General features: G+C 35.8%; 1 protein-coding gene across 8 annotated transcripts in view; it reads left to right on the top strand.

Moving 5' to 3' along the window:
- The window catches only part of MAK (male germ cell associated kinase), a 29,327-nt gene extending 8,805 nt beyond the window's left edge, over positions 1 to 20,522 (top strand). For 4 of the 8 annotated variants that reach the window (XM_062617876.1, XM_062617873.1, XM_062617872.1 and 1 more), the window contains exons 5-15: positions 431 to 510; positions 2,184 to 2,316; positions 2,406 to 2,577; positions 5,720 to 5,887; positions 7,613 to 7,933; positions 8,914 to 9,104; positions 9,643 to 9,773; positions 11,495 to 11,626; positions 13,553 to 13,627; positions 15,944 to 16,072; positions 19,015 to 20,522. In XM_062617876.1, the coding sequence (XP_062473860.1) occupies positions 431 to 510; positions 2,184 to 2,316; positions 2,406 to 2,577; positions 5,720 to 5,887; positions 7,613 to 7,933; positions 8,914 to 9,104; positions 9,643 to 9,773; positions 11,495 to 11,626; positions 13,553 to 13,627; positions 15,944 to 16,072; positions 19,015 to 19,166 (1,684 nt within the window). In that variant the 3' untranslated portion in view covers positions 19,167 to 20,522. Of the gene's footprint in view, positions 1 to 430; positions 511 to 2,183; positions 2,317 to 2,405; positions 2,578 to 5,719; positions 5,888 to 7,612; positions 7,934 to 8,913; positions 9,105 to 9,642; positions 9,774 to 11,494; positions 11,627 to 13,552; positions 13,628 to 14,171; positions 14,271 to 14,323; positions 15,390 to 15,943; positions 16,073 to 19,014 lie in introns of those variants that run through there. The other 4 variants (XM_062617877.1, XM_062617878.1, XM_062617879.1 and 1 more) reach the window with 4 other exon arrangements.
- The last annotated feature ends 225 nt before the right edge of the window (positions 20,523 to 20,747 follow it).

Genomic DNA, 20,747 nt, shown 5'->3' with positions numbered 1-20,747 from the left:
GCAATATTAGCACCATGTCACCCACAACTGGGAAGCATTGCTCTCAATCAGGGTTCCTTTAAGGCTACCACCACTGCATGACACCCCTATCACAGTTCTGCACTTTGCAGTCTCTTCTTTGCTTCATTACTGTGCATTCCATGTTCATCTGGTCAAGCACACCACTGGCCAGCCGGCTTCTACAGAGAGGTAGGATCATGAGCCTCTCTGCAGAGAAGTTCCTCTGCAGCACTTGAAGTGAGTGAAATTAAGGCCTGGCAGCAAGTGAGTTTTGAGATGAGGGCTAGTTGTATGTCTGTCATTGTGCACAAGACTTGATGGGTCCATTTTCATCTGTTCACAATGTGTTATGCAAAATAAGAAACATGTATGTTCTGAAAATACATTATTCTTCTTAATTACATGATGTTGTTAATCTGTTTCTTCACAGAAACAAGTTGTTCCCTGAGTCAGTTATCAGAAACATGATGTATCAGATACTACAAGGACTAGCTTTTATCCATAAACACGGTAGGTTTTGTGTTAAGTTTAACCGTGTAGCAGTTTTTTAGAATATAAGATAACGCACAGCAATAACATGAATAAAAGTATCTAGCAAAGGTTGTTAATTATCTCAAAAATTACCTATTTCAAGTATGGTACATTTTTAAACTATATCTGAAGTTACACTTTGTTTTCCTATAATCAGATTTTCTTTTCTATTTGTAAGTACTGGATATTGTTCATGCACTATTGAGTACTTTTTTTCCCATCATAGTTACCAGGTGAATAAACAAATTAAAGAATCTTTTACCGTGCCATACTATGCATTTCTGTTTCCTCAAAAATATCTATTTATGGACCATTGACACTTTATTATAGCTAATATGATACCCTACATCTAAAAGAATTCTTAAAATAATTTATTCACTAAAAAATTCAAATGGTATCAACAGTTACAACCTGGATTTAAATATTTTAAGATGTGTTTTTTCTAGGAATTATAAACACAGTCTGAGTAAGAGGTTCTGTGTGCTCGCAAAAACAACAAAAAGTTTCACAGCATTTACAAAACTTTTAATGCTCATGTTTAATATCTGTCCACAAACTACATTCTGAAATACTGGTATTAAGCTCATTTGCGTTTAAGAACTCGCATGCTCAACTCTTATTTTGTATTTGTCCTTCATAACATATTTCCAAATACAATGAAATGTTAGTTGAAAATGAAACAAGGAAGAGTGTTCCCAGTAATTGCTGACTTGTTTTCATGCCCCCTGATGAGGCTTGTTGGTGAATTCAGATGATAGCCAAAAATTGTAATTCCATGTCTTTCTGTTCAGGATCATAAATAGTTCTCTAATCAGTAGCATTCTCTTCCTCTTTTCTACATGAAATGAATAAGAAAATTAAAATTTAAGAAAAACTTCTACTTATAGGTCAGAATATTAATATTTTGGCTTGACTGTAAGTGTTCAGGAATGACAGGTATGATAAATTTGAACATTTACACTTCACTGGAATAATTTCAGCCAATTTCTTGCAGTGGTTGTCAGTTTCTGCATGCAGAAATTGAATGCTTTATTGTAGCAAGTGTATTTCAATCAAATTGATGTATAGTATAGCAAATTGCATGTACCAGTTAAACAGCAGAATTGATTTGCTTAGTGATATAACCACTGTCCAGGTATGTAGGTGCTCAAGCCAACAGCAAGTAATCAAGAACCTTTATTTTGATATCTTTTGTATGTCTGTATCTGCAAGTTGTTGTCGCAATGATAAATAAACTAGTTAAAATTGTTTAGGGAACTATGTTAACCAAGTAAGTGTGTCAGAAGCTCAATTTTCCATTATCCAAAACTGACAAAGCAGTTGTAGTTTTTGCAAAAGATTTCATTCCGACATTCTGAAATTGATTTATTTGTTAATGCTGCAATAGCCAATTCATTTTCTTCAATATGTTAATGAAAGTTTACATTTCTTAATTAAAGAATACTTGGTGTAATAATCACTTGGGGGGAAAATACATGTGCTTGTTGGGGGGAGGGTTGCCATTCTTTTCTGTTGAATTAAAAAAAAAAAAAGACACAAAAAAACCCCTATATTCTTCCAAAATATCCCATTTAGATTACTCTATTAAAGGTTGCTGTTTAAGAAGTGCTGATATAATAGTTCACTGTTCTTTTCCATCTGGTGTTCTATAGGTTTTTTTCATAGAGATATGAAGCCTGAAAACCTTCTCTGTATTGGACCAGAACTTGTGAAAATAGCAGATTTTGGTTTGGCTAGAGAACTAAGATCTCAACCACCTTACACAGATTATGTTTCTACCAGGTGGTAAGTATATTAAGTTAATACATTATTCTAACTAATTAGCTTTCTCTTACCATTTTAATTTATCTGTTATTTCTTTCCATCCTTAATAGGTATCGTGCTCCTGAAGTTTTGCTAAGATCATCTATCTATAGTTCACCTATTGATATGTGGGCAGTTGGCAGCATAATGGCTGAATTATACACACTAAGACCTCTTTTCCCAGGCACAAGTGAAGTAGATGAAATCTTCAAAATTTGCCAAGTATTAGGGACTCCAAAGAAGGTAAGACTCAAAAAAAAATGCACACAATTGTATTTAAATAAATTTTAAAAAATATTATAAAACATTGAATGTTACCTTTCTTTTGGAACATCCATATTAATTATTGGTTTAGTAAGTTTCCTGTAGACATAAGGTTTTATCAACTGTGTGTATCTTAAACTTCCCTTAAGTCATGTAATGCTAGTCTTTTGTTGTGTATCAGTATCTGATGTATGTCATACTATTATGTGTAGGCTTGCTGTCCTCTAATGAAAGCGAGATAAAATTGTTTAGTTCAGTTATTTAAAGCTATATATACTGGAAAGAACATCGGAAGTCTCCTAGAATTCCATATAGTCAATTTGCTTCCCTTTCCTGAAAGTGTAATTCTTCTAGGCTGGCACCTGGAATTTAGAGCTTGTGGAAGATACCATAAATAAGATAAATTGTGCTTTTATTAATACTAAACCATAAAGGAAGCATTTGATCTCAAACACAGATCTCTCATAAATATTATTAGCAATAAAATGTAATGGAGGAAAAATGTGCAGTATTTTAGAGAAGAAGCAAATATTGTCAGTTATTTCTGAACAGGCTAAATACTATTTAAAATCACAAGAAACATTTGGGTAATGCATATAAAAATATGTAATTGTATTTACTGCAGTTAAAATGTTTTAACAAGTGGGTATATAAACATACAAGGAAAGAGTAAGCTTATTTCAAAATACTGAATAAACTGAAAAAAGACCATATGAGTTTTGGGTTGTTTGGTTTTGTTGTTTGTTTTTGTTTTAAATCAAATAAGATATAGCAGATGTATATCGTTACTTTATGGGTGCAAACAGAACTTAGTGAGATAACTGACTGAACAGAGTCTCTAGGTGTGGAAAATATATGAGTGGGAGAGAAAAACATCAATTTCATTAGTGTTCTACTGATTATAAAATATAGCATAATTCTTGACCAGTAAAGGAGCTGTTATCAATAGAGAAGTAAGGAACAGAAATGGATTAAACTACCAAGGAACATGCAAAGCTTGAAGTGGTGGAAAGACATCCAAGAGAACATACTGAGAAATAGGTGCAAACTCGTGACAGGTCAGAGAGTAAGAGGTTAGAGATAGAGTTATAGATGATATGTTGGGGAAATGAAAACTGAGTCTAGAGGAGTAAGTGCAGATTGCTATGATATGTAAAACAGTGATTGTTATGACAATTGTGTGTCAGAAATAATGTGTAATGTGAACAGTATTGTAAGACTCAAGTTTTCAAACACAGATGGTAGGTTTCTTAAGCAGCTCGGAAGTCTTGGATAGCAAGAACAACATTTTGGTGGATATTAAGAGTGAGAAAGAGAGCAATGTAAGATCTTCTGGAACATTTGCAAAGTATAGCATAAACAAGTTCTGGAAGTGCAGACTATGGGATCAAGAAGCTTCAATTAGTTCCATCGTGCCCCTGTCATCTGGTGGGCAGACTTGGGAATTTTATCTCCTTACAACAATGCAAAGACATCCCCTCTTTAGGGAGATTGCTGTAGGAGAAGAGTACTTAAATATTAAGTTATTGGAATGATCACAACAAATGATGCGTTTGTCACAAATTGTTCAATTTTTACAAATTCATTACATTCTGCATTCTGAAAAACATAACCAGTTATTTTCAGAGTCTGGTTTTGCAGATAGTTTTACAAACATGGATTTTTTTCAAATGTACATTTTCATTTATTCCATTTTCCTGCAATAAGGAATTACAAGATTTATGCTCAGAAGCTATCTTCATTCCAATTTGCCTTCCTTTGTTTAAGTCTGTAATACCATGCTAATGACATCTGTGAGTTTTTTTTAAATAGTGACATGCAACTGTTTTGCTTTATTTAATAAATGGAGCTGCTTTATTTATAAAGTTTTGGTTTATTTATTTTGTAAATAAAACAGTAAGTTGTACCATTCAAGTACTGGCAGTGATGGTGCATTTGCACTATGCCAGTTTAATGACAAAGCTGATGACAGTCTGAAAAGGAAAGATGAACTGAATGCATTTTCATTAGCTGAAGGCTGGCAATGGCACTTTCAATAATTCCAAATGATTTTTTTTTTTTAATAAATTGAAATGTATTTTTCATTTTTGCACTTGTACTCTTTTCATCCTATCCCTGCACTTCACTAGTTCAATGTGCAACCCTTGCTACTTAATTCTGATTGTTCCTTTATCACTATCTCTGGCAGACAGAATGTCATCAAATCCAGTAAGGGAGGAAGAAAAATACCTTTTAATGTATAAAAAGGCTGGTTTAGAGAGAAGAAATAAATGCTCCTTCTTGGTATCATCTGATGATAGCACACTCAGCAATGGTCTTTTATAGTCATAAGAGAAACCTGCATTTTTCTATCTTGAGGAGAATTAAGCTCTGGAAGAAGCTGTTCAAAGCGGTTGTGGAATGCCACTGGAAGCTTTTTGAGACTAACACCTGGCAGGAAGGGACAAGGGCATGGATTAGATGATCTCTTGATGTCTTTGATAATCTAATGGTTCTATGTTCAAACAATGCAATTATCAGGCAAGGAAGGACTTTAGTGTTTACTTTTGGAAAGTTAAAACACTCAAAAAAGAAAAAAAATTCTCATGTTTTTGGTTTGTTGTGTTTTGTTTTTTTTTTTCATGCTGTAATAGTGTCTAACTGTAATTTAATCATTGACTATCTTAATGGTGGAATCAGTGGTATAGTATAGGCTACACCACCATTACACGACCATGTATGCTGGGTGGAAGGGCCTCACCTCTACTGTTCCCATAAAGAAGGTATGTTGAAGTCAGGTGTTTGAGCTCATATCTGTGGTAGATGGGAGGTTCAGTACTGCTTCTGGTACTGCTGCACTCTCTTCTCCTTCAGGTAGAATATGTCCAGGTGTGGTACCCCCAGTTATGGTTCCACCTTTGCCTACAGGAAAGCTTGAGAAAAACGACCACTGGAGACTGATGTTGAGATCACTGGTGTAGTAATTGTAATGGAAAATAGAAATGCCTGTTTTCCACTGTATGGGAAGGAGCTGTGCAAACCAAGATGACTCAAGCTGCCTAAAATTAAATTTGATCTGGTAACTTAAATATACATAGTCTTTGTTCTTTTTTAGTACTGATTTTAATTTTCTTTGGAACAGAGCGACTGGCCAGAAGGATACCACCTTGCTTCTGCCATGAATTTCCGCTTCCCACAATGTGTCCCCATAAGCCTAAAAACTCTCATCCCAAATGCAAGTAACGAAGCAATACAACTTATGAGTGATATGCTGAACTGGAATCCAAAGAAGAGGCCTACAGCAAGTCAGGTCTGAGCACCTGAATGATTAAGATTGAATTTGTTTGTTAAAAAGTTATAAATATAGAAACGGATTCATTGCCATAATACTGATGGCCAGAGAAATGTCTCCTCATTTTGAACACTTTGGTGAGAACGAATCTAGCAGTGAGAAAGTTCTAAACCTTACTCAGCAGACAGCATTAAACTCTTTAGCTATTCCTGCTATGTTGTTTTCTGTATTGGCATATTCTAAAATGTTCTCTGTACAGGATAGAGAAAAATCTAACCTGCAAGTTTCCTCAATTGTAACAATGTCACTTCTGCTGCCTGTTTTTTCCTCCTCCATCTGTACAAAGAGGGATATTTAAAATTAACTTTTGTGAAGTTGCAGATGGAATGCAGTTTGGAAGAGCTAAGAAAATAAGACTAAGAGCTATTTTTAGTTGGAAATGGGATGTAAACCGTACTAAGTGCTAAGAACTTTGTGAAGAACGTACCAGTTGGTCACAAAGGTTACTGTTTTTCTACAAGTTACTTTTAAAGAACAATTTCAAGTACCAAACATGGTTATATTCTCCCGATTTTTCTTTTTTTTTTTTCAATCCAATATTCATACCTAGTGCAATCCTATTTAGAAGGTATAAAAGGAGAATACAATAGGGAAAGGAAAAGGACATTTTGCAAGTTATCCTAGGTGGATGTAATGTGATTCAGAAGTGGTTAAGCAGATGGTACCAAGTAAAGCAACCCTTTCTCTCCACTTTATAAAGCATATCTATTGTTACAGTCACTGAGATCTAAATCTAGTCCAGTGCTATATATCTCTGTACAGAATACTGCATGGTGCTTTATGAAAGTAAACAACCAGCTTTTGCCCAAGTGAGTTATCAAGGAAGCAGCTGCAGCATTTGTGTAATCCACAGCCAAAAGGAGAGTTTAATGTATATACATTCAATTGTGTACAAAGGCAGCAATTCTCAAGTGCAGCTGAAGCGAAACATCTCTTTGAGAACTAACAAAGAGTAGGATCATACCCAGAAGGAGTAGCAGAGTGTGTTGTTTTGACATAGGAGGAGCTGTGTTTCTAAGGTATGTCCATGCTTTTTGTCTAGAGGTGGACATTAAAAGATCAGAGAAAAAGAATGAAATACACATCTGCCTGAAGACAGACACTGTGTTCCTGATAAATACCATGAAAGCACAGCAAACACAGTGACTGTACTTCAAAGCAAAACAAAAACAAGGAAAGCTAGTGATAAGAAAATGAAGGAAAACCTTTTAATTGTAAAACCCGTACATTAATGTTAAATGGCAATCATCACAATTATGGGGTTCTGGTGTTTTGTTTGTTTTAATCTGTTCATCAAGTTGCCAAAACATACTTAGCAGTGGAAACATGTAATAAAGCATGTGGTAAAGGTAGTAGAGACTCCCTCGTCTAAGATTGAAATTTGTTGCTGCATGAATATAGAATGGTGTTGAATGTAAAATGCATGGCAAAACACAGATTCTGCAGAACCTAGAAGAGGAAAAGAAAGGAGGTGACTGCTGTTAACATGTTACAAGTGGACCCATCTTACTAAATTATAAGATAGGAAGAGTTTAAAATACAGAATTATCAATTCATGCTGTTTACACATGATCTCACTATGCATTCATCTTGCATCTCTGCCTTATGGCTTGCTCAAATGCTTCAGGAACCTGCTTAAAGTAAGCTTTTTGAAGTAAAATTAATATGTTGTATCTTCTTCAGGCTTTGAAGTACCCTTACTTTCAAGTTGGACAAGTTTTAGGACCTCCTCCACAGTATCTGGAGAAGCAGACTCCTATTAAAGCAGTTCAGCCAACAGAGCCAAAGCCAATTTTACCTAAACTGGAAGCTATATCCAAGCCAGAACCTCTGTCTTCACCAGATGTACCTGACAAAACACAGCCACAGCCCTTGTCAAAGGTTAACCACCAGCCTCTCCAGCAAATTCAGGTGCCTCAGAATACTGCTAACCAGCAAGTACCAAAACAGCAGCAGCCACAGGCACAACCATTTTTACCAGCTATCAATAAAAACTCATTGCCAGTAAGTTGTCTTCAATAAATATTTAGGTGGTTTTATTAAAGGTTCTTACTATATTTAGCCAGGCAATCCCTTGAAAATTGTCAGACATTTTATTAGAGGAAATATAGGCAGGTCGCTAGGGACTCATAAAGGATACAACTGGCAACTTACTGAAATTTCACAGCAAATAAGAATAGATTGCTTCTAACAAAAGTGTATGTTTATTTAGAATAGCCTTTACCGTCATGCCTGTGCAGTAACAACAGCTAAGTAGTTACAATAGCTATCGTTTACTGACCTTTGAGAAACAGTTCCCAAAAACAGTGTTAGTGTATAATAGAGAAGTGGAAAGGGAGAACTTTGCTTGCTTCAAGCAGTAAAATATCTGAGAGTTCATCCAGTTACTAAGCTTGTAAGAATTTATCAAGGAAGTTTTTTAGCAAGATGAACGTTAAGCTTCGTAACCTTTGTTTTGCTTTCCACTTATACTTGCTGAAATAAAATATGGAGTATGTTATCAATAATAGGTATTCAGAAAATATAGGAAAGCAAACTACAGTCATATGAAAGGACAGTTTTAAAATCTAGTAATTTATTTGGAAAATAGTGTTAAAGAAAGGCCGGATAACTTTATTTGCTGTATTTACTTTGGGGCCACTGCAACTGGCATGCCTAAACCCTGAGTATAATTGCTGTGAATGTTCTGCACCAGTGTGCTCTACTCCTTGACAGTTCATCTATATCACTATTGAGAGCATGAGTTCAGCAAGACACAAGGAGTAGAGGCTGAGCACTGAACTGGGTCTGCAAGTTGAACATTAACTTTGGTATTTCAGTAGATTTGAGAAGGATGACAGTCTAAATGAGCTACACTCAAAATACTTGCCAGCATTATTGTTTTCTGCTTAAAGTCATGCCCTCAAAGTTCACAAGTGTAGTCAGGAAGTGAACTAGATGCAAAATATAGAATTGAATTGAAGCTTTTTTCGTATTTAAAATAGAAACAAACAGCTAATGGCCCTCAGAGTGGTGCAGTAGGTCCTAAAAGCTGCAGAAGACGATGGGGTCAGACTTTGGTAAAGGCTGTGGATAGCTGGGATGACTTGGATGACACAGAATTTGGAATGTCGTGTTCAAAAAAACCTAGCATTGCGCTGTTAAAAGAAAAGAAAAACAAGGAAAGTCTTTTTAGGTAAGTCCTGTAATTGTAAAATCACATTTTTTAGTAAGCAATATCCAGTAGATTTATAGATTTATTAAGAAAAATCTGCTAAAATATAACTCACCAAACTTCTGCAGGAACGCAGAGAGCTGTATAAGCAGACTAGCTTTGGGTGTGGTGTTGAGATAGCACCAGTAGTATCCAAACTGAGTCAGATTTGTTTTCAGGGACTTTAGGTGTTTGTCATGTTATTAAGAAACAGTGTGTTTTACTAAAATCAGATATACTAACTTCATTTCTTTTGTCCGTTAAGTGTGGCTGTCAGCTCTGCCACTGTTACCCACATTTACCTGAATTCCATAGCGTTGGATACGCTTTTTTCTTTGTCCTAGGTCAAACTCCCATGAGGTATGAGATTTGGCTGTTACTTTGTGGGAATCAATTTTACTAATGAAAGTAGGGTAAGAGAAGAGCACTGTACTCTTCAGGCTAGGGTCAGCTTGTGGTGTTCTATGCTGGAGTTGTTGGTCACATCTTGATTTTTGTTTGAACATCTTGATTTTTTCAGTGTGCCAGAACCAAAAACTTCATTCTCTATCCAGCCAGGAGGGGAAAATAAGGCTCTGATGACAAATGATTCTGGAAGATTAAATACATCAGCAAAACAGTACTATTTAAGACAATCAAGATATCTACCTGGTAAGGATGAAAGTTAGTACATATGGAAAATACAAGTTATGAACACTCCAGGTACACTACATTAAAACTTCAGATTTCACGCTGGATAATTTTATTGTTTATAACCAGGCTAAATTTTCAAGTTTTGGTCTAAATGCTTTTCCCATAATGTCTCTCATCATAATTAATACAGAAGTTCCTGGCCATGTGAATGTGGAAGGGAGTTCAATGCTGCTTGTACACTACAAAAGCTCACAGGCCTTCTTATGACTACTAACATATAAACCCCTCAGTAATATGAATCCAGTGTCTCTTGGATTCCTAGGGATATATCCTGATTTGACCCATAAGCAAATGTATCTGAGAACTAAAGAAACTACATACATATATATATATATATATATATATATATATATGAAGAGAGAGCATAGTTCTCAGTTGTCAGGAGGTTAGCATTTTTTTTAATTTAAAGTTCTGGTAAGCACAGTTACCCTTGTGATAGGAAGTGTTTAGAAATACCAGCTACTCACATGCTCATTTCCCTTCCCAAGGCAGTCATCTTCTTTAAAAATTAATAGATAGCTTAGTTTAAATCTGGGTGATTTTATAAGGAAAATAACATGAAATTGCTAGGAAAAAGAATGGGAAGGAGGACGAAAAAAAAAGAGAATGTGTCCTTCAGTTAGTATTCTGCATGTGTTCGATAATCAAATTATTTCCTTGGTGTTCTCTTGGTGGTTTTTTTTATTGTAACAATGGTTTGCACAGTTACAGTAAGTGTATCATGACATCTACTGTAACCCATGTATGAGATTTTAGGTGGCTCACAGAGGAATTCCTGATTGTCAGACAAGTTGTTTTGTGACAATGTATCACTAATTTCTCAGGAATTCATTAGGCCAGTGATGATTTCTGAATATGAAATCACTTCCTGAATGTTAAATAGGATGCCCAGAGAATAAACAGCTTAAGTCCAAAAGAAATAAAAAAAGGGGGAGCGGGTGGAGCTTCCCTGTATAAAGGAAACATAAATGGAAAGGAAAGCTCATCTTTATTTCTTATCTTTTAATAAGTGTGCTTCTAATGTCTCTCTGGTTTTAGTAGAACTTTCAATGATAAAGGCATAGATGTAAAAAATAATTTCAGCACTTAAGAAAATGATAGCTCCAAGGAGTGCATTTGTTATTTAGGCGTAGTACTGTAGTTCTGTTACCACTAGATCTGGGAGCTGCTTTCATGCTGTGTAATCCTATTAACTCTTGTAATGTTTATAACACACTGAGGTGACAAGAACCTCTGTGTTCTACTTTAACTTATACCTTGAAGAAACAGCTTATTTTCAGCCTTGAGAACCCTAGTTTTTGATAGGTATTTTTAATCTGTGTTAATTGTTTGAGAGTCAAAAATATCAATAATGAGACTATGGATTTATAGAAATGAAGTAAGTGTACTTAAAAGGCTTTTAAAAGTTATCTTGAAAGCACAAAGGGAATTGTTCTTAACAATTAGCAATGTTCTTAACTGTGTTTCTAGTTTTCATGGTTTGGCTGAAAAATCTAACCTAATCGATGGGCATTGTTGTTTAAATTAGTGGTAGCACTGTTGTTTAAATTAATGGTGTTTACATTATACCGCAAACAATTCAGTGTTGTTTTACAGTTCTAGAAATGTCCATTTTTCATTGGTTGAATTATGTTTGAGAATTGATATTTATAAAATTTTCTCTATTTTTTTTTTCTAAGGCGTAAACCCTAAAAATGTCTCCTTAGCAGCAGTCAGTAAAGAAGGATTACATGGAACCTGGAACAACCAGTTGTACTCTAAACCACTGGCACATGCTCGAGGAGGAATGACTTTCAACAGAAATACTACAGGTAAAAGTGTAATTAAAAGTGATTACATTATATCTCATCATACTTTAATTAATTGAGACCATCCAGTTTAACTTCCGTTGTCAGGCTTAGCTTCTAGGTTGATAATTTTTTGTCTTCTTTTAACAACAAACTCTTAAAATAACAACTTCTTCAAATGTAAACTAAGTATTTTGCTTTCAGATCATAAAGGAAATATAGACCAGCCCCTATTATAAATTTGTGTCAAGATAAATTTTGTTCATAACCCTTGTAGACCATTATTTTACTGTGTTAATTTAAGCAAATAGTTTGACATCATTACTGCCTGGGCAATGTGCCATGAACACTATCAAACAGTAGTCTTGCATATGAAAACAAGATGGTGAGTAGCGTGCTCATGCAATAAAAGTACCGCCTAATATTCTAAACTTGTCTCTTAACAATCTACTAGCCTTGTCCTAAATACTTTGCTGCATGAAAAGTCCCTTTATTTTCAGCAAGCAACTTTCAGTAAGGTGCCTTTTGGTATCGCATTTTGTGAAGAATGCCATTATCAATATTTTATAGAGTAGGACTAGTTAAAAGGTTTACCTAGGATTTGACTGAGGAAAGCATCAGACTCAAGACTAAAATCTATCTTCTGACCACTAAGCCCTGTACTTTAAGTATATAGTCACATCACGGTGTTATGGGAGGTTACCTTATTAACAACTTCACAGTATTGTCCATCTAGAGTGAGTCACTCCCAAATACTTTAATGCCAATAAATCGCCTAGCCTTACATGCTTGTACAGAAAGAACTTCAGGTTTGTTTACACACAGATGCTGCACCTCTAGAAGTTTAGTAGCCATTCTGCAATGTCAGCAAACCTGATTTTCCCTCTGAAGGTCACGTGAGCTGTAAGTTGTTCATCTGAAATTATGTGAAAGATTTTAGGAAGTGGAAAAATGACAGCACCTGTGAGAATTTGATAGAATAAACCAGCCTTTTTTTAAGCAATCATCGTATGTACCTTTTTGTTTTCCAAAATATAGTATCTGGATGCCTCAAGATTAATTAATATATTCATAACATAGTCGTGCAAGGGAATAAGACATAAAAAGGCCAAGAACTGTTTCCAAAAGTATGCACCAATAAGCTGGACATCGGCCTACTCAATAGCACTGAAAATAGAATGAAGGTGCATGCTAATGGTAAAAATCCTGCATTTGTCTCACTGGCTTACTTTGTGTATCTGTCAAAAGTCTGACGGAAAATAAATACTGAAACTGATTATTTAGTGTGGTATGAAAATACCTGGTATTATTTCCAGCAGTATTTTAATTTGCATGTGATGTTTCATGTGCTGGGAGGCAGCAATATTTAAGACACACATGAAACCAGGATAGCTGGAGCACCAATCATGGAAATACAACACACATAAATTATGTATGTGTTCTTTTTTCATATTGGCAGAACCAAAAGTTGACACTGTGCTGGTTACTGTTTAAATAACCATGTTTAGTTTATTTAAGTCATTCTTTTTTTTTTGTTTGTTTTTTTTTTGTTAACTCATCCACAACATTGCCTTAAGGTGAATAAGATAAAAGGAAATAGTTATAAATTTTTTATGAAGAATTGTAAGGTTATGATCAGTCAACTTTGGAGATACACCCGAGTGCTTAAACTTGTGATTTATGTATTTGTGTGACTGGAATGTGATTGCACTGTTGGTAAAAACATTTTTATTTTATTATTACAAAAGAATCTTGTTACTCTAACAAGTTATTTAACATTTCCTGCTTGGAAAAAAAAAAAAAAAAAGGAATAAGACATAGTTACAAAGATGTTAGATATTTCTTCTTTCTTGCTTTATTTTCCCTCATTTCTTTTATATCACCTAACCACCATACACTTTTTCTAAAGTTCTGTGTTTCCATCTTTCTCTTCATTTTCCCTGTCTACAGATGAGAACTTAATTATACCTATTGAAAAGCTATCATGCAAAGAAAGTTTGAATGAAAAATTAGAGGATCTGAAAGGTAATTAATAGCAATTATAGGCTGGATCTTTGCATGTTTCCTATTTATGTTTTACATTTCCTTGTAAAAATTGCACGTATAATGCAGATTCCTGGTGATCATATACTTTGTTTTCAGTTGTAATCTGTTTTGTCAAACCTTGTTGTCTTCATTGTGACTTCTGGACTCTTGACACTGACTGTGCTTTAAAAGACAGAGAATGTTTTATCACCCTGGTTATAATCCACAGCATATCATTGCACTGTTGATGGATAAGGGAGAAGTGATCCTAAAGAAGTAGCACATACATCTCTCTTGAAGGACTGCTTGTCTGTAACAGCACTTGGAACTTGCACCACTGACAGCATTCTGATTCCGTTAACACTGATTTTACAGAGCATAGATTTTTTTGTGGAGTTACGTTAGTGTAGGAAGGTAGAAACTCAGGTTTCCAGGAGTCTAAACACACTGCTGCAAGAATTGTAAGGCTGCTAGAATGTGTCACCCCTCCCCTAGGTCCTGGCCCTTCTGGTGTGTACTGCCTGTGTGATGTGTTTCATTGCAGCTATTCATAGGGTTTTTACACTCGCTACCCAACTCAAATGATTCAATGACTTCATCATTATGAATTATCATAAATTCTTCATGAATTCTTCAATTCTTGATGAATTCTTCATCAATTATTCGTTATGAAGAATCACATATGTGTTGTTTGAGGTAGGGCATACAGCCTGGGACACACACTTGCTGACATCTTGGCTAGGAATGCTTGTCTGTACACCTGCTGCCTAACCTCCTGGATGCCTGATGGATGAATACTTCTACAGCAAGAATCCTTTCTTTTGTACAGGAATGGTCAGAGGTAAGAACTGTGCTTTTCAACAAGATATTTTATCTGTCATTAGTCTGTTATTGTATACTGCTTTTTTTTCTTGTAATTTTTTTTGTTCTTATCCAAAAACGGATCATCCCTGCAGACCTCTCTGATCCACCCACACCGTTTCTCCTGGCTGCACATTTCCATTTCCTGCAGAAGGGTTCGTAAAGGACACTGGACATTAAAAGGTAAGGAGAACCAAATAATAGTCGAGCAATTTTTGACAGGATAGGCAGCTTTGCTGAGCTGTAGATAAGAAGCAGGCAGAAGTAGTCTTTCTGAGATTATATAAATTAAGACCTGTCATGTTCTTATCTTCAGGCCTCAGAATTTTAAAGAATGCTACTGAGCTGTTAGAGCTATGAACCACTCTCAGTGAAATAATTAGGAACTGAGGGAATAACATTCTCTTATGTGTGTGTGTATGTGCATAAGCAGGTGAACAAACCACTAAAGTTGTGTTATTTTGTTTTTCAGGCAAATTCCTGAAATGGAAGAACATCTTAAAGACTACAAGAAAGTTCATTTTTCTTAGAATACTTTTATTAAAGTTCTATTTTTCACCAAGGCTTTTGTGTCATTCTTCATTATGCTGGAGACTGGCATCAACTGGACACAGGGAGCCTACATGGAAGCCCAACTATTTGTGGAACTGATAAAAGTAACAGCTGGGAGAGGCTGACGAAACTGAGTTAGCTAAATGTTTTTTGTTGCTGCTCTTGAACAGGGAGATATGCAATATTACATAGCTGTAATTAGTTGCGGATACCTTTTTGGGTTTGCAGTTGACCAGTTTTACAGCTTATAGATCCACTGCTCTAAGCTCTGAAATTATCACAGAAGACTGGGAGTGTTTGTGTGATGAGAAGCATTTTGGAATTGCACTGAGGCCAGAGACTGAGGAGGCAAAAAAGGCCATTAAATCAGCAAATACCAATGAAACAGTTCTGAGTACTAGTATGATAAAAATGCTCATACTTGATAAAGGTCAAATTAAAACTACGGTGCATGGCCTTGTAGTTCACAGATTTAATACTAAGTACAGAACCACACCACTAGATAAAAGGGCTTAAAGCAGCTTTCAGTAAAGCAAGCAGCTATAAGCAAAAGGTAAGATCCTACCTCTCTCTAAAACTCAGTGTAAATGTTCTACATGGTCTAAGTTTAATGAAAGTACTAATGAAATGTTTGTCATGCTCTGTTGTCTTTATTCCCGCTCAATTGCAGATCATATGTACTGGATCTGCAGCTTAGCAAGTCTCTTAAATGCTGTAAAACGTCTAATACACAAAGCAAAGAACTACGTACGCTTTTTTTTCCAACAGACAAGTACTATGGAACTTTTAAAGAACATACTTGGAAATCTTGTGGTACTGCAAATATATTTTGAAGTGACTTTAAAAAGTAGGCAAGGTTTTCTGAACCTAAGTGAAAATATTAAACCTCTGTAATGTCAACAGGAAATCCTGGCTTTGTAAGTGGTGCTGCTTTCAACCCGTCAGGAGTATATACCTCTTCTTTTCATAAAAAAGAAGCTGGATCAGCAGGACAACGGATACAGCTAGCTCCTCTTGGTGCACCTGTATCAGGTAAGAAACATCCTTTTTCCACATGTATCCAAGACAAAGAGAAGTGTCCATTTCCCACACTCCCTAAGGTTATTCCTATAAATTTAGATTTATTAGCCCTTAGTAAAGTTTTCCTCAAGTTTTGTAAGTAAAATTCTTGGGCATAAATCATTCTTAACATAAGTGAACGTAGATGTCTAGAGGCAGTCCTGATAGCTGAAGAGATTATAGTCACTGTTATTTGTTAGGTAAAAGAGAAAATAAAGGTGCAATTGAATGATGCTGATCCATGCCTACAGTGGCCTTAACAGTTTCAAAAAAGTCAAAGGACTTCATCAAGTGACTTAGTAAATTCACAGATAATGTTACAGTTCTGGTATAACCAGTAAATGAAAATTATTTTCTCTCTTACTTACTGGCCTTATCGAGTTGGCCTGTGGTTTCTGCAGTGGTCACATAGGCAGTTTTTTACTGTCTTCATCTCACTATGCTGGCTATGTAAGTCTGTGGATACTGAGATGACACTTCTCTTGTACCCATGAAATATCACAAGAGTGCTTTGTGAAGTCAAACTTACAATGTTGCTACATTATACAAGGGAAAAGACAAGAATGCAAATGACCAGTTGTTAATAGTTATGATACATTATGACATAACTGTACATTACTGTACATTAAAAGCCTGCTTTATAAAAACAATGTGAAATCCACTCTGAACGTAACTGTTACCTTGGATCCTCTACGGTATGGATGACATTCTGAGCACCTTCCTTCCCGGCATGTTTCCAGTTCAGAGGAGATGGGCAGAAGTGCTCAAGTATGCAAGAGAAACTGGTTTGTGAATGAAGATTTAGACCCATTCTCCAAACCTAACAGTACGCTTCACTAGTTACTTCCAAGGAAATAGCAAGGACCTAAACTAATCAGAATTGTTTAACTAAAGGGCCTATGGCAGACCAATCTGATATGGTCCTGCCTAATGTTGTCTTTTGCTGATGTGCTCTTTTTAGTTACCTGTTCCCCTTAGACACTCGCAAGTAACCTCTGAAAAGGAGAGAGGGAGGGAAGAGATGGCATGCATATATCAAATATGCTTAGATGTATGCATATTCTGAGTTGATCAGAAGCCCATCACAGAAGGCTGGAGCTGCACTTCATTATCTTACCAACTCACAGCTGAAACACAACAGCAAGAGTTTTGATTTGTCACAGTGTGTGGATCAGTAAGTTCACAGGAGGACAAAATCTGCAACTATCTCTAGACTGCTGTGAATAGCAAGAACGAAAAGGAATTACATGTGGTGATCCAAAGGGAAATAAATTCACTGTTAATCTGTAATTAGAAATTGAAAATGTGTAGTAAAGGCCAGAAAGGCTGACAGAGGTAGGTCAATTAAGAGACCCTTCCATGTCCCGGAGAAGAGCAAGAATCCTCTTGCTTAACCCCCTCGTATTTATCCTAAACTCTGCATACTTGCACAGAAAGAGAGATAAGGATGAAGCAAATGGCAGGTTTTATCTCCTATCTGTCAATATTTGAACATTAACATTTTTGGTGACCCTTTGCTTTGTATTATCCAAACTGAAATAAGTTATGCTCTCAATTGTTTTTATTCTGTCCTCATTTGTTAAGTTTTTAATGCCATAATTTAAATAATTTAATGTAACAGAGAAGATCAGTTTCTCTGAGGAAAATGCTAACACCCAAGAAAAATGACCTTTATTGCCAAGAGAGGGTAGGCTGGAATTATACTTGTTGATGAAAGATAGGGAATGCCAGCCTACAATAAAAAGGAACAGTATTGATTTTCAAAGAGATAGAGACCTGACGCACCATTTCAGTTCCCTGAGATTCCTCTTTACATATCTTGATCCTCGCCTGGCTCCTTAATGGGTTCAAGACACTGTTGAAAAATACCACAAAAAAATAGGTGGTTTTCTATAAGAAAAAGAATGATACATAGGCAGGAAAAAGAGAATCTGTAACATGGTAAATTTAAAAATAAAAATAGTAGTATCTAATAGAAGACTAAAATATGAAAGTAGAAATGGAAAGGGCAGGATATACTTTGGGAATGCTAAGGAAACAATAGTAACGTATAGTAGGAGTCTGGATAAGAGAGATCCCAAATGACCAACTTTAAGGGATTGGGAAAATGGCAGAATTGGTGAACTTGAGAAAAACTATGAGCTGTCAACCCCTGCAGCAGGACAGTTACTTTAATCACATGAAGCCTGGGGTACAGGCATCTATCTGAAATGCCAGAACAGGAAATCTAAGTAGGAAGGCTGGGAATACAGTAGTGCACATCTCAGTGCCTGACAGTAGGTGGATGCCAATATTAAGAGAATATTAAGGGATTAAAAAAAACCAAACAAACAAACAAAAAAAAACCCAAAACCAACTATACACTTGGACAGATCCAACAAAATCAATAGAGAAACAGGAAATGGAGATGAAGAGGACTCACCACCAGGTACCAGGAGTTCTTAGCTAAGGAGGAAGGAAATAAAAGGCATAAAATCTCAAAAGGAGCAAGAGAATCTCCAGAAGCTGTCCTTCAGTCTAGGCTGTTTGGGTCTTAATAATTTTACCAAAGTTCTAATTATATGCTTTTTAAAATATTTGAGATAGAGGAAAGAACACTTCCATTCTGTAGCAGTTTTGTAACAGGTGATACAGACTTGTAAACATACACATCAAGTTTTCCACTGAATTTCAGTCTCAATGTTTTCTTAAGGAATTGCTGCAAAAAAAGTATCCATTGGATGAGAATTACTAATAAGATACACAAATTATAAAAAACATTAATGTCATCTATAAACAAGCATAGGCAGCACGTCAGAGAACAAAGCATCCTGCTGTGTTAGCATCCTTGAGCACAAATTGTCTTCAAGCCCTTTAATTTGTGAAAGAGTAAAATACCTGAGTCATAATTAATTCTGAGTTCTTGTTCCTTTCAGATTATTCATGGAAAACCAAAGCTGCTCGTGCTCAGTTACCAGGTCCTACTTTCAATTCAGCAGCCAAAAATTTGAATATCTTAACTCGCCCACCAATTCAGCCAGTACATGGAAGAACAGACTGGATGGCCAAATATGGAGGAAACAGATAGAAAATGCCATCCTGTATAGATGTCAGCTATGTTCAGCTCTGCACTGGAAACCTGAAATGCCTATTTGCTCTAACTTGTCCTAAGACTATGCAGTGGTAAAGAAGGAAAAAAGACCTTGCGTTCTATTACCTGTATATGATACATGTAATACCATATAAAATAGTGTCAGTAAAGTAGGATTTATTGAGGTATTGTATGACACATGTTGCCAAAACTGCAGAGAAGTAGATTTCACTTGACACCTTTCTAAAGATGGATCTCGTCATACTCTTAAAACAACTGTTATGGTTGTTCGCCCAATGCAACATCCACTATTGGCATGTGTCTGAAATACACAGGCAGCTAGAAGCAGGGCTATAGCAGAGCAGCACCATGCTTTCAGGTATTCAGCTGGTTCCTTACCTGAAAGATCAGAGTGAAAGCACAGACCGGGCTTTGTGAAGGGCACCAGCCTCTCCTACAAGGATTTCGGAGCTCACCTGTACTTAAGAGTTACTTAGGGTTTGTAATGTGCAAATATTCATAATAACAATGAGAACTTAACTTTTGGTGGTAGGATATACACAATCCACTGATAAATACTACACAACGAAGGTCTAAAAACTTAGCCCTTATATGGCTATGGAATGATATTGCAATACTGCAAATAGCTAAACAAGTACTGGATGCTAGACTTACATCGCCAAGCAGTAGTGAAGCCTGAAAATTAGAGTCTACTGTTATAATAAGCTTATTACCGTTTTTGGTCAAAGATCTGTGGAGATTAATACCTATCCTGTCAAGGGGGTGTCACAGTGACATTTTAAGGAACCTGAACCACTGCAGTCTGTCACTTACTTTGAAAGTGACTTAGTCAAAAAGGCATGAATTCTTAGTAACCTCCTGTTTCCACGTCTTTATTGGGTGATCCAATTAAACAACACAAGTTGAATAAGCTATGTGAGGGAGGATATTGGGCTGTTCTTCAAAACCACTGATTTCTGGTTTAGCTCTTAGAGGCTAACTTAGGTACCTGAAAGCACACAAAAACTTTAATAATGCAATACCTCACTGTTTATATTCTTACTCGGTACTTTCTCTGGCTTCCATGCTAAGCTTTATAGTAATATCCTGCAAAGGACCTTGCAATGTACAATAAATTGTTTTTAGAGCGTAGGGCTAGGCTACTTCTGTTAGCAACTGCATTTAGAGTAGATGCTTGAGGCCTAGTAGTTACATTAAACCTGCCATTTTAAAGTACAAAATGAGTATGTTCTTTAAAGATGTAAAGCTGTTAATGATTACATTAAGCATTGTAAAAAATGTATTTGTATGGCTTTTATAACTGCATATAAAAATTTAAATTCCTGTTGTTGACCTGATGCGTTATAATATATGGGTTACATTAACTTCCTGGAAATAAATTTAATCTAAACCAGTTGTATTAAAAAGTCAAATATTTTGTTATGAAAATTGCACCTAAAGAAAATGCCCCTTTCAGTACTGGAAGACCTAGATAAGGATATCTGCTTAGTAATGCACCAGACAGTTCAATTCAATTGCCATTGGTCTAGGCATAACTGTCATTTCCTTATGCTATTT

This window comes from Pezoporus occidentalis, unplaced genomic scaffold (genome assembly GCF_034315485.1).
Source record: "Pezoporus occidentalis ecotype Australia unplaced genomic scaffold, CSIRO_AGI_Poc_V1 ctg2, whole genome shotgun sequence".
Taxonomy (NCBI): Eukaryota; Metazoa; Chordata; class Aves; order Psittaciformes; family Psittacidae; genus Pezoporus; species Pezoporus occidentalis.
Note: the sequence above shows the minus strand (reverse complement) of the source record. Positions and strands in the feature narration are given on the sequence as shown.